Below are 14,679 nucleotides of genomic sequence, written 5' to 3' on the forward strand. Positions count from 1 at the left end.
GAAAATTACAAATATGAACTTTTATTATTTAAAGCATATAATCTAGTAGAATGAGAACAAATATTGAACTACATTTTCTCATCTTCTGAGTCAATGTCTTTCTTTTACCTTCTCTGGTCATTATAATTTGGTCACTCCATTTATCCCATCATTATCTACTGAATATGCTCTGTACTAGGCAGATTAAATTCTGACACATTTAGCCAACAGTAATTTAGCAGGAAGGATGACATTATAATAGAAAAAGTGTTGGACTTGGAGTGAGGAGAGATGCAGATTTGAATACTATTCTGTACATTTACTAAGTATATGACAATGAGTAACTTATTTAGTCTTTTTCAGTCTCAGTTTCCTCATCTGTAAAATGGAGATGATACCTGCCACAGTCTCACAAAGTTTCTGGGAAGAATGGCTTTGTAAATTCTAAAAAGCTCTATAAATGAGTTACCATCATCACCATCACCATTATTTTTAGTATCATTAACAACCAATGAAAGAATTCTGTAAGCTTCAGTAAAGGAATAATGAGATAGGTCATCTTATTATAGCATAGGAACTCTCTGAGCAACTCCAACCTTTAGGCTGAGTGAATATGAAAATAATTGTATATGATTTCATCTCCTTACCCTTGGAATATTCATTAATATAAGGAGATAAATGCCAAAAGTCAATTAGATTAGCTAATATGAAGTGTTTCTTGATGTCATTAGTAATGGAAACGTGGATGAGGTCCAGGATCCAGTTGGTACCTTGTTCTCTTTTATTAGAAAAAAATATTTTTTTCAATGGATGAAAATCTACTTTCTCTCCTTACTGCCTCCCTTCCCTCTCATGTGAATTGAGAAATAAAGAAAAATAAAACCTACTACAAACATATATAGTGAAGCAAAACTTATTTGAACATTGCCCAAATTAAACAAAAATGAGACATATCTCAATCTGTACTCTGAACTCAACACCTCTTGTAATTAGGAGGTATGCAACATGTTTCATCACGTATCTTTTGGAATTGTATTTAGTCAATGTGTTATTTAGAGTTCCTAAATATTTCAAAAATATTTTTTTTGCAATACTGTTGTCATTGAATAAATTGTTCTAGTACTGATCACTTCACTTCGAATCAATGCCTACAAGTCTTCCCAGCTTTCTATGAAACTATCCCCCTCATAATTTCTTATAGTACAATATATAATATAGTATTCCATCACATTCAAATACAATAACTTCCTTAACCACTCCCCAAATGATGTGCACTTTCTAAATTTCCAATTCTTGAACGCCACAAAAAGGACTGCTCTAAATTTTTTGTACATCTGGGTCTTCTTTTTTTAAATCTCTTTCAGGATATATATCTAGCTATGATATTGCTGAGTCAAAGAGTATAGACAGTTTAATAGCTTTGGTGGCATAGCTCCAATTTGCTTTCTAGGATGTCTGGACCTGTTCTCACTTGTTCTCAATGCACCAACAGTGCATTAATGTACATGTTTTCCTACAGCCCTTCCAGCATTTATCATTTTCTTTTTTGTCAGCTTTGTAATTTGATATGTATGAGATGGAACTTCAGAGTTGTTTTAATTTGCATTTCTAAACTTATTAGTAATTTAGGGCATTTTTATATGGTTATTGATAGTTTGGATTTTTTTTCCCTGGAAAATGTTTGTTTCCTTTGAACATATCAGATGGAGAATGGTTCTTATTCTTATATATTTGAATCAGTTCACTATATATCTTAGATATGAGATCTCTAGTAGAGAAACCTGCTGCAAAGATTTTTTTCCCCGTTTACTGATTCTTTTCTAATGCCAGCTGCACTGGTTTTGTGTACACAAAAACTTTTAAATTTTATATAAACAAAACTGTCCATTTTGATATAGTGTTTTTAAAGAGAAGGAATGGGAAGCAGAGCTGAATTCCTAGTACAAGCTTTGCTCTGTATTCCTTCCTTTCCTCCAGATCTTCATGGAAGAATTCCCAAGGCAGTAACAGACCTTTTTTCTCTCAATTTTCACAGAAAAGAGGTCCTATTCCTTTATTTGTAGATCAATCAGGGAATTTTTCATGATAAAGTATTGACAATTATCTTTATTCTTGAATATCTGAGTTGTACAACTGATTCAGGAGAGCTGAATTGAGAGGACTGAGGGTTGAGGAGAATTGAGAAAAATCCCAGGATTGAGGATTGAGGATTAATAGAAGAAGCTAGAGTATAGAGTGAAAGATGGTTTTCCTTAAGCCTTAAATATGTTTTGAATGGTAGAAACCCCTGATTTCATGATATCTATAATTCTTTCAACGAATTTATTTTGGCTCAGAACCTCATCTCTGGCAAATCTTTGCTTGTTTGCATAGATTTCTTCTTTTTCTGAAAGATTCCTAAACATATTTTCTTTTCTTTCTTTTTGCTCCAGTTCATTCTTTAAGTTTTGGATTTCTTCTTCATATTCCTGTCTTATTTCTTTTTTTAGTCTTTCCAGGTCTTGCTCATAGGATCTTTGTAATGCTTCAATTGCTTTCTGAATCTTCTCCTCAGCTAGTTGATACATCTGGTTTGTGTAGCAAGAGCCTCCATTATTCTGTAATACTTTCTCAACGAAATGCAGAAGGTCTCTTAGCTGGGCTTCTTGCTCACTTGCAGTTGCTCGGTTGTTGAATGCACAGTATCTTCCATCAAACTGGCCTATTAGGGCTTTCAAAGCTTCATTCTTAGTTTCACGTAAATATTGATTCAAATCAGCACCTTCCAAATCATCCTTCCGGGTCAATAAAAGGATCATGTATTCCTTGGCTTTGGAACCAAAAATTCCCAGGATCTTCTTTACTGCATCTTGTTCCTCCTTGGTGTAACGAGTAAGTGGCACCACCAGGATGATGGCATGAGGCCCAGGGGAGGACATAATGAGGCAGCGGCTGATCTCCTTTGAAGTGTCCACATCAGACACATCAGTGTCAAAAATCCCAGGAGTATCCACAACTACAATTTCTCTCTCATTCCACAATCTGCTTGTTTTTTTACAATTCTTGGTCACCGATTTTGCTGCTAGTCTTGCCTCAAATGCTTGTTTTCCAAGGATGCTGTTCCCTGTTGCACTTTTCCCAGCTCCTGTTTTACCCACCAGGACAAGTCTCAGTTGCTTTTTGCTGAGGTCTTGGTTTCCATAACCTGAGGTGTGGGTAATGAGAGTGACAATGTTAAACTCTACCTTCAACTGTTATCCTTTCAGTCCCTCTTCCCACCCAGTATAGCCATGTCTCTACTCTATACTCAGTCTCTACTGAGGCTTCAGCCTCTGAGTCACATGCACTCTGGCATTAGGTTCTTCTCTAGCAAGAAGCATGCTAAAACTCCGGCTCAGAAATAGGTTCACCTTTTAGTTATCTGGTGGTAATAGTGGTGAGGCTTTTGTTGATCTACCCTCACATGTTTCCGTTTAATTACTTAACTCACAGAGTTATTACAAGGAATGAATGAGGTAATGTATATAGAGCTTGTCACTAGCCTTAAAGTAGTCTACAAATTTTAGCTAATATTCTTATTGTAGTGGTTATTATTCTATCTAACCCCCCCATTACCTTTGAAAGCATATAGAATTGTGCCTCTGGAGATATTAAGAAATAATCTTTTAACTATTTTTACATCTGAAATCCTTAAAACAAAAGATCTAATCTGTTTCTTTTTAATTTTTTTTTAAAAAATTTTAATTACACATAAAATAATTTTTAACAATTTTTAAAATTTTGAGTTCCAAATCCTTTCCCTGCCTCCCTCCCATTTCCCCTCCTTGAGAAGGCAAGCAATTTTACATAGATAATACATGTACCACCATACAAAACATTCCCATATTAACCCTATTGTGAAAGAAGATACAGGTTAAAAAATACAAGAAAAATAAAGTTTTAAAAGTATGATTCAATCTGTGTTCAAACTCCATCAGTTCTTTGTCTGAAGGTGGCTAGCATTTTTCATCATATGTTCTTCAAATTGTCTTAGATCATTGTATTGCTGAGAACAACTAAATCATTCATAGTTGATCATCTTACAATAATGTTGTTATTGGGTACAATGTTCTTATTCTGTTCACTTCATTTTGCATATTTATATGTATTCCCAGGTTTTTGGGAAAACATCCTGCTTGTCATTTCTTATAGTACAATAGTATTCCATAACAATTGTATATCATAACTTGTTTAGCTGTTCCCCAAATGATTGGAATCTCCTTGATTTCTAATTCTTTGACTCTATAAAAGAAGCTTCTATAAATGTTTTTTACAAAGTTTCTTTTTTTACATCTTTGGGATACTAGCAGTGGTATTGTGGGGTGAAAGGGTATATTCAGTTTTATAGCCTTTTGGGCATGGTTCCAAATGGCTCTACAGAATGGCTGGATCAGTTCATAACTCTACCAAAAATGCATTAGTGGACCAATTTTTCCACATTCTCTCCAGTATTTGTCATATCAGGGTAGTTTTCTTTGGCAATTTTTTGAAATGTGATGTCTAGGTACTTTTTTAAAATCATGTTATTGCTGAGTCATTTTTCAGTCATGTCCTACTTTGTGACCCCATGTGGAGTTTTCTTGGCAGAAATGATACTTGAGTGGCTTTGCATTTTCTTCTCCAGCTCATTTTACAGATGAGGAAACTGAGCCAAACAGGATTGAGTGATTTGGCCAGGGTCACTCAGTTTGTAAGTGTCTGAGGCCAGATTTGAACTTAGGAAGATGAGTCTTCCTGACTCCAGGACTGATTCTTTATCTACTGTATCACTTAGCTGCCTTTTCAAAAAAAATAATGAATTTGATAATGAGTACAACAATTCTTAAATTATCTCTCCTTGATTTGTTTTACAGGCAAGTTGTTTTTCCAATGAGGTGTTTACATTTTCTTCTTTTTTTCATTCTTTTGACTTTGTTTTATTGCTTTCTAATGTCTCATGGAGTTATTATCTTCCACTTACACAATTCTCATTTGCAGGGAATTACTCTTTTTCAGTGAGCTTCTGCACCTCCTTTTCCATTTAGTCAATTTTACTTATTAAGGAGTTCCTTTCTGCAGTGAATTTTTTACATTTTTTTCCAGTTGCCCGATTCTGCTTTTTAAGAATTTCTTCTCTTCATTGGATTTTTGTGCCTTTTTTAGACATCTAACCAATTCTGTTTTCAAGATGTTATTTTCTTCAGGATTTTTCTGCCTCTTTTGGCAAACCATTGACTCTCTTTTCATAATTTTCTGGTGTCATTGCCATTTCCTTCCTTAATTTTTCCTGTACTTCTCTTACATGATTCTTAAAATCCTTTTTGAGCTCTTCCACAAATTATTTTTGGGTCTTTGATGAATTTACATGTTTCTTTGAAGCTTTGCATGTAGCAATTTTGACATTATTTTCTTCTTCTGAGTCTGTATCTTGATCTTCCCTGTCACCATAGTAACTTTCCAGTGTCAGGTTCTTTTTGTGTTGCTTAATCACTTTTTTAGCCTATTTCTTGACTTTTATCTTTAGGTTAACATTGGGTCCTGCTCTTGGGATGGAAGAGGTACTGTCTTTAGCTTCAAGCTGTTCTTGCTGCTGTTTTCAGAGCTAGCTCTGGGGAGGAGGGGTGTTTGGTTTTTCCAAGATGATATGATCTAAGGAGTGGTAGGGTGACTAGTCTCCTGCTTTGTGTTCTAGTCGTTGAGCAATCACAGGCACTCTTCTACATCTTAGAACTGTGACCAGGGCTTTGTCATTCTTGCGAATACAAGTGCTAGTGAGCTAGTGCTCCTCTTAGCTCTAGGACTGCAACTGAGAGCTGTATATGCACAATGCAAAAGAGTCCTGCACCCAGTGCCAACAAAGGACCTCCTATGACCTCTTCCTTTCTTTTTTTGGTATACATTTATTTTTAGTTTTCAACATTTACTTCCACAAGATTTTGAGTTCCAAATTTTCACTCCATCTCACCCCTCCCCACACCCCAAGGCGGCATGCATTCTGAATACCCCTTCCCCTAATCTGCCCTCTCCTCTACCTCTGCTCCCCCCCTTCTCTTATCCCCTTTCCCTTCTATTTTCCTGTAGGGCAGGATAGACTTCTATACCCCATTTCCTCTATTTCATATTTCCTAGTTGCATGTGAAAACATTTTTTTAAACATGTGTTTTTAAAACTTTGGGTTCCAAATTTTCCCCTTTCCTCCCTTCCCACCCACCCTCATTGAAAAGGCAAGCAACTCAGTATAGGTTATACATGTGCAGTTATGCAAAACACTTCCATAGTAGATACGTTGTGAAAAACTAACCTTATTTCCCTTAATCCTATCCTGCCCTCCCATTTATTCTATTCTTTCTTTTGACCCTGTCCCTCCTCAGAAGTATTTGCTTCTGATTACCCCCTTTCCCAATCTGCCCTCCTCTCTATCATCCCCCTGCTCTCTTGTCTCTCTTTCCCCTCCTGTTTTCCTGTAGGGTAAGATAGATTTCCATACCCAATTGAATATGTATGTTATTCTCTCCTTAAGCCAAATCCTATGAGAATAAGATTCACTCATTCCCTCTCACCTTCCCCCATTTCCCCTCCACTATAAGAGCCTTTTCTTTTCTGTTTTTATTTTGGTGAGATAATTTACCCCATTCCACCTCTCCCTTTCTTCTTCTCCTAGTATAATCCTCTCTCATCCCTTAATTTTATTCTCCAGATATGACCCCTTAATCTTCAACTTGCCCTGTGCCATCTATCTATCTATCTATCTATCTATCTATCTATACATACATAATTTTTTTCCCCTAACTACCCTAATACTGACAAAGGTCTCATGAGTTATAAATCATCTTTCCATGCAGGAATGTAAACAGTTCAACCTTAATAAGTCTCTTATGATTTCTCTTTCCTGTTTACCTCTTCATGTTCCACTTGAGTCTGTATTTGAAAGTCAAATTTTTATTCAGCTCTGGTCTTTTCATCAAGAATGCTTGAAAGTCCTATATTTCACTGAATGACCATTTTTTCCCCCGAAGGATTATACTCAGTTTTGCTGGGTAGGTGATTCTTGGTTGTAATCCTATCTCCTTTGCCCTCCGGAATATTATATTCCATGCCCTGTGGTCCTTTAATGTAGAAGCTGCTAAATCTTGTGTTATCCTGATTGTGTTTCCACAGTACTTTAATTGTTTCTTTCTGGCAGCTTGTAATATTTTCTCCTTGACCTGGGAACTCTGGAATTTGGCTACAATATTCCTAGGAGTTTTCCTTTGGGATCTCTTTCAGGAGGAGATTGTGGATTCTTTCAATTTCCATTGTGTCCTCCGGTTCTAAAATATCAGGGCAGTTTTCCTTCATAATTTCTTGAAAGATGATATCTAGGCTCTTTTTTTGATCATGGCTTTCAGATAGTCCAATAATTTTTAAATTCTCTCTCCTGGATGTATTTTCCAGGTCAGTTGTTTTTCCAATGAGATATTTCACATTGTTTTCTATTTTTTCATTCTTTTGGATTTGTTTTACAGTGTCTTGATTTCTCATAAAGTCACTAGCTTCTAATTATTCTAATTTTTAAGGAAGTATTTTCTTCAGTAATCTTTTGGACTTCCTTTTCCATTTGGCCAATTTTGCTTTTTAGGGCATTCTTCTCCTCATTGGCTTTTTGGACCTCTTTTGCCATTTGGGTTAGGCTATTTTTTAAGGTGTTATTTTCTTCAGTATTTTTTTGGGTCTCCTTTAGCAAGCTGTTGACTTGTTTTTCATGATTTTCTTGCATCACTCTCATTTCTCTTTCCAGTTTTTCCTATACTTCTCTTACTTGCTTCTTAAAATCCTTTTTGAGCTCTTCTAAGGCCTGGGACTGATTCATATTTTTCTTGGAGGCTTTGGATGTAGGAGCTTTGACTTTGTTGTCTTCTTCTGGTTGTATGTTTTGATCTTCTTTGTCACCAAAGTAAGATAATATAGTCTGACTCTTTTTGCGCTGCTTGCTCATGATCCCAGCCAATTACTTGAGTTTTGATCTCTTTGTTAAGGTAAGAGTCTGCTTCCAATGTGGAGAATGTACTGTCCCAAGCTTCAGGTGTTTTGTGCAGCTGTTTTCAGAGATACTTGTAGGGACCCGTAAATTTTCAGTTCTTCCAAGGCTGTATGATAAGGGGCGAGGTGTTTACTCCTTTCCTGGCCTGTGCTGTGGTCTATTAGTGACCATAAGTACTCCTTTCTGCTGTGGAACTGTGAGGAAGGTTTCCTGTCCACAGCCACTACAAGCTCCACCACACCAGTGCTCCTCCTCACCCTAGGACCAACGTGCAGAACTATGACCCAGATCCAAGCACAGGAAAGCAAGAGATTCCTCCTTCAGCACTGGGAAAGAGATCCCTGCAATCCCCTTCTGATCAGCCACTCAATTCCCCCTCAGTCTGTGGGCCAGAAGCTCAGGATGCAGCTACTGCCCCAGGGCCCGTACTCTGCACTCTGGAACTAGCTCTGAGACCTAGCTCCTCTCTCAGCACTGCAGAAACAGACTTTTCCCGCTAACCTTCTAAGTCTTTGGCATTTGTGGATTGAGGAATCTTGAAACCACCACAGCTGTGCTTGATGCAGTCTTCTGAGGCCTGATCCAGGTTCACTGAGGCCTGTGCGCCCACGCTGTGCTGTGCTCTCCTACCAGCCCGGCAGGATTTACCTTTTGGATTAATCATCCAAGTTGTCTTGGGCTGGAAATTTGTTTGACTCTGTCTTTTTTGTGGGTTTTGCTGCTTTAGAATTTGTTTAGAGCCATTTTTATAGGTATTTTGAGGGGTTTGGGGGAGAGCTGAAGTAAGTCACTCCTTTCACTCCGCCATCTTGTCTCCGCCTGCTATAACCTCCTTCTGACTAGTTGTCCAAACTCCTTACTACTTTGGGTTGAGAGCTCTTGAAGATGCTACTGTTGCTTCTAATGAACTGCCTCCAAGGTCTGATGCTAGCACTCTGGCTTAGTCTATACTGCATGGTCTCTATGCTTTAGGTCCAACTACCACCTTGCTGAGACAGAATTTTCCCACTAACCTTGGTTGTCCTGGACTGGAAAATAATTTTGCCCCAATATTTTTTGGTTCTGCCATTCCAGAATTCACTTTGAAGTATTATTTTAAAGTCATTTGGAGGGAAATTTGGGAGAGGTCAGAGGAGTGCCTGCCTTTATGTTGCCATCTTGGCTCTGCCCCTTCTAATCTATTTCTTTTCAATAAAAATAAAAATAATAAAAAGTCAAATTCTGAAAGAGATCAGAGTTTTGTTTGTGGTGATCAAACTAAAGTTACTTTCATTCCATTAGGAGGAGAATCTGGAATTTCTTTTTAACTAGAGGTTAGCAAACTAAGGCAAACTAAAGTCCATGATTTGTACTGGTATGGTCCACAAGCTCATAATTGCTTTAAAATTTGTAAATAATGTTTAATTAAAAGATAGTTGAATTGCTAATTAATTCATGAACTTATAAAATAGGGCAGGCATACCTGGTTCTATGAGTACTTGCCAGGAAAGACCACAATGGCAGTGGGAAATTAAGCTACAATCACACTTTAATAAGGCACAAAAGGTGAGTAAAAAGGCTCAGAAAGTACAAAGACAAGCAGAGATATGGGTATAGAAGCAGATGGCATGGAGACAGGGAAGGAGTGGAAGAAGGTAAGTAGCATAGGGAAGAAGAAGGAGAGGGGGAGAGGCAATCATTCATGTCACCATGGATTACAGTTGGGAGCACTTGGCAGCATGGACCCTGATGGAGATGAAAGAGTGTTTTGGGAGCAGGAGTTAAAGGTCTCAGATATGTAGATAGATAGATAGATAGATACATAGATAGATAGATAGATAGATAGATAGATAGATAGACAGATAGATAGTTATAGATGGATATATATATGTATGCATATGTATACTTATATGTATATGTACGAGTATATATATATATATGTATATATATATACATACATGTATTGCGTGTGTGTGTATGTGTGTGTATGTGTGTGTGTGTATTATCTGTACTACATTGGGGTTAGCTTATTAATATATCCAGATCATCTCAAAGTTGTCAGTAAAACTTTAAAATTAATATGTCTACATCATCTCAACATCAAAATTACTGCAGAAATCTGGAGCTTCTCTGAGTTTTATATATAACAAGCCCGTGAGGTCTTAACAACAAAGTTTAGATGATTTCTCTTGACTTAGAACTTATTACCAGAATGTGATATTTGAACTGTCTGATGCATTTTTCTAGATCTTCATGGAGGAATTGTGGGTGACAGAGAGCTTGACTATATTTTTTCCTACTACTCCACTATCTTTGTCCTACTTCTTAGTAAACTAATCAATCACAGAGCTTAGGTGCAATCTTCAGGCAGTTAGCTATTGTAGATTTTTTTTGGTTCTTACTCAGTGCACTGGTATGGCTTCTTTCCAACCAAAGACTTGATCACATAATGTGATCATGCATCCATCCATCCATTCACTTACACATAGCATGTCTTGGTTTGGATCTGTTCTGGAAGATTATAATCCAGATAACCAAAAATTCAATGAAGAAAATAACTCCCTAAAAATAGAATTGGCCATGTAGAAAATGAGGTACAAAAGTTTACTGAAGGAAATCCTTAAAAATTAGAATTGGAGGAGGCAGAGCCACAATGGAGGAGCAAAGGCAGGGACTTGGCTGAGCTGTCCCTAAAATAGCTCTGAACATCTTTAAATAATGCCTCAAATAAAATTCTGGAGTGACAGAACCCACAAATGGGGATGCAGTGAAACAATTTTCCAGTCCAAGAAAACTTAGAAGATCAGCAGGAAAGCTCTGTTGCACCAGGATAGGAGTGGAGCACAGTACAGTGCAGGCTGTGTCAGCATAGACCAAGCCCCAGCAAACCAGGAGCAGTTGTTGGGAGTGAATTCATCAGCAGAGCCAGTGACTGCTTTTGGAGCTCTCAGCCAACAGATGGTAAGGGGGCCAAATAATTGGTTAAAATGAGGTACAGGGGTCTCTTTGCTGGCACAGGGGCAGGACTCTGTTACTTCGCCCATACTCAGATCTGAGTTGCAGTCCTGGGTGGCAGTCCCAAGGTGAGGAGGAACTCTAGCATATCAGAGTTTGCTGCTACAAGGGAATGGGGACGTTAGTTACAGTTCCAAAGCAAAAAAGAATGCTTGTGATCACATATAGGCCAGGAGGGATGCAAACAAATCTATCCTTAGATCATATGGCCTTGGAAGAATGGAAAACATACAGATTCCTAGAAGTATCTCTGAAAACAGCTACAAAAAATCCCTGAAGCTTGGGAAAATATGCCCTCCACCCTGAAAGCAGAGTGGTACTTTAGCAAAGTGTTAAAAGTCAAGAAATAGGCAGGAAAAGTGAGTAAACAACAGAAAAAGATCTTGACTATATAAAGTTACTATGGTGACAGGGAAGATCAAAATTACACACTCAGGAGAAGGCAAATTCCTACATCCAAAGCCTCCAAGAAAAATAATGAATAGGCCTCAGGCCATGGAAGAGTGAAAAAATGATTTAAAAAATCAAATAAGAGAAGTAGAGGAAAAATTGGGAAGATAAATTGGAATGATGCAAGATAATCATGAAAAAAAGAGCAAACAGCTTAATAATGGAGGCACAAAATATACTGGAAAAAAAACACCTTAAAAAAACAGACTAGGTCAAATGGTAAAAGGAGTGCAAAATTTCAATGAGAGGAATGCCTTGAAAAGTAGAATTGGCCAAATGGAACAAAGATATACAAAAGTTCATTGAAGACAAGGACTACTTAAAATGCGGAATTGGCCAAATGAAAAAAGAAGCACAAAAATTCACTTAAGAAAAGAACTTTAAAAGTAGAATTGACCAAAGAAAAAAGGTGGTATAAAAACTCACTGAAGAAAATAATCCTTAAAAATTAGAATTGAGCAAGTGGAAGCTAATAACTTTATGAGGCATCAAGAAACAATAAAACAAAGCCAAAAGAATGAAAAAAATAAAAGACAATGTGAAACATGTCTTGGGAAAAACAAATGACCTGGATAATAGATCCAGGAAAGATAATTTTAAAATTATTGGACTACCTGGTCATGATAAAAAAAAAAAGAGCTTAGACATCATCTTTCAAGAAATTATCAAGGAAAATTGCTGTGATATTCCAGAACCAGAGGGTAAAATAGAAATGGAAAGAATTCACTGATCATTTCCTGAAAGAGATACCAAAAAAGAAAACTCCCAGAAATATTATAGCCAAACTCCAGAGCTCCCAGGTCAAGGAGAAAATATTACAAGCATCCAGAAAAAAAATTTCAAATATTGTGGAGCCATAGTGAGGATAACACAAAATTTAGCAGCTTCTACATTAAATGATCAGATTAAAGGATCAGAGGGCAAAGAAGTTAGGATTACAACCAAGAATCACCAAACCTGTAAAACTGAGCATAATCCTTCAGGGGAAAACATGAACATTAAATTTAATATAGTATTTTAAGTGTTCCTGATGAAAAGACCAGAGCTGAATAGAATATTTGACTTTCAAATACAAGGCTCAAGAGAAGCATAAAAAGGTAAACAGGAAAGAGAAATCTTAAGGGACTTGATAAGGTTAAACTCTTTACATTCCTTTGACCCTTTGACCCAGCAATACCACTATGAGGTCTTTATCCCAAAAGAGATAAAAAACAAAAGAAGAAAATGTACAAAAATATTTGTAGCAACTCTTTTCTAGTGACAAAGATTGGTAATTGAGGGGATGCCTATTAATTGGAGATTGAATGAACTAGTTGTGGTATATGATTATGGTAGAATACTATTGTGCTATAAGAATCCAGTCACCTCATGAAAGAGATCCAAAAAGGAAAACTCCTAGGAATAGTATTCTTCAAATACACCGCTCAAGAAAAATATAAAAAGTTAAAAAAGAAAACACAAGAGATTCAATGTGGTTAAACTGTTCATGTTCCTACATGTTTAGATGATATTTGTAACTCTTAAGTACTTTATCGCTATAAGGGCAATTAGGAGTATAAAAAGACAGAGGATGCAGGAGTAAAATGACTATGATGAAATTATATAATAAAGCAAAATTAAGAGGTGAGAAGGACGATTACACTGAGAGAAAAGTGAAGGGGAACATAGAATGGAGTAAATTATCTCACATAAAAGAGATGTGAAAGAGCTATTACAGTAGAGAGGAAAATGGGGGTTAGGGGATGGCAGCCAATGCTTGAATCTTATTACAGTCAGAATTGGCTCAAAGAGGGAATAACATATACACTCCATTGGGTATAGAAATTTATCTTACCCTATAAGGAAATAAAAAGGGATAGTGATCAGTGAAGGAAGAGCCTGATAGAAGGGAGAACAGATTGGATAAAGCAATGATCAGAAGTAAAACACTTGTGAGGAGGGACAGGGTGAAAGGCAAGAGAGAGAGAAAGATAAAAGGAAAATAGGATGGAGGGAAATACACAGTTAGTTATCATAACTGTAAATGTGAATGGGATGAACTCACCCATAAAATGGAAGTGGATAGCAGAATAGATTAAAAATCAGAATCCTCCAATATACTGTTTACAAGAAACACATTTGAAGCACAGAGACATACACAGAATAAATCTAAGGGGCCAGAACAGAATCTATTATGCTTCAGCTGAAGTGCAAAAATAAAAAAGCAGAGATAGCAATTATGATCTCAGAAAAAGCAAAAATAGATCTAATTAAAAGATATAAGGAAGAAAACTGTATCTTGCTAAAAAGGTAACATAGAAAATGAAGTAATATCAATACTAAATATATATGCACTAAATGATATAGCATCTACATTTTAAAATTTTTATTTATTAATTTTTAGTTTTCAACATTCACTTCCACAAGATTTTGAATTCCAAAATTTTCTCCCCACCTCTCCACTCTCCCCTACCCCAAGACAGCATGAATTCTGAATACCCTTTCTCCCAATCTTCCCTCTTTTCTATCATCCTTCCCTTCTCTTGTCCCCTTTCCCTTTTGTTTTCCTGTAGGGCAGGATAGATTTCTGTACCCCATTGCCTGTATATCTTATTTCCCAGTTGCATGTAAAAACAATTTTTAACATTCATTTGTATAACTTTGAGTTCCAAATTCTCTCCCTTCCTCACCCACCCTCATTGAGAAGGCAAGCAATTTGGTATAGGTTATGCATGTGTAGTCATGCAAAACATTTCCATAATAGTCATGTTGTGAAAGACTAACTATAATTCTTTCCATCCTGTCCTGCTCTCCTGTTTATTCTATTCTCTCCTTTGACTCTGTCGCTCTTCAAAAGTGTTGCTTCTGATTGCCCCCTGACCCAATCTGTTCTCCCTTCTATCATCCCCCCACTTATCCCCTTTCTCCCTATTTTCCTGTATGGTAAGATAGACTTCTATACCCAATTGAGTATTTATGTTATTCTCTTCTTAAGCCAAATCTGATGAGAGTAAGGTTCATTCATTCCCTCTCACCTCCCTTTTCTTCCCCTCCACTGTAAAAGCTTCCTCTTGCCTCTTTTATGTGAGATAATTTACCCCATTCCACCTCTCCCTTTCTCCACCTCCCAGTACAATTTTCTCTCAGTCCTTAATTTTATTTTTTGCATATCATCTATTCATATTCAACTCACTCTGTGTATGCATGCATGTATGTCTGTATGTGTGTACATATGTCTGCTATCTGTATGTATGCATGCA

The 14,679-nt window shown here is 36.8% G+C and overlaps 1 protein-coding gene across 2 annotated transcripts in view; it reads right to left on the reverse strand.

Moving 5' to 3' along the window:
• LOC110201961 (GTPase IMAP family member 4-like) overlaps positions 1 to 14,679 on the reverse strand; it is a 22,706-nt gene continuing 8,027 nt past the window's right edge. For both annotated transcript variants that reach the window (XM_020977886.2, XM_020977887.2), the window contains exon 3: positions 1 to 3,163. In XM_020977886.2, coding sequence (XP_020833545.1) covers positions 2,232 to 3,163 — 932 coding nt within the window. In that variant the 3' untranslated portion in view covers positions 1 to 2,231. The remainder of the gene's footprint in view (positions 3,164 to 14,679) is intronic.

This window comes from Phascolarctos cinereus, unplaced genomic scaffold, assembly GCF_003287225.1.
Source record: "Phascolarctos cinereus isolate Bilbo 61053 unplaced genomic scaffold, phaCin_HiC Scaffold_1;HRSCAF=81, whole genome shotgun sequence".
NCBI lineage: Eukaryota > Metazoa > Chordata > Mammalia > Diprotodontia > Phascolarctidae > Phascolarctos > Phascolarctos cinereus.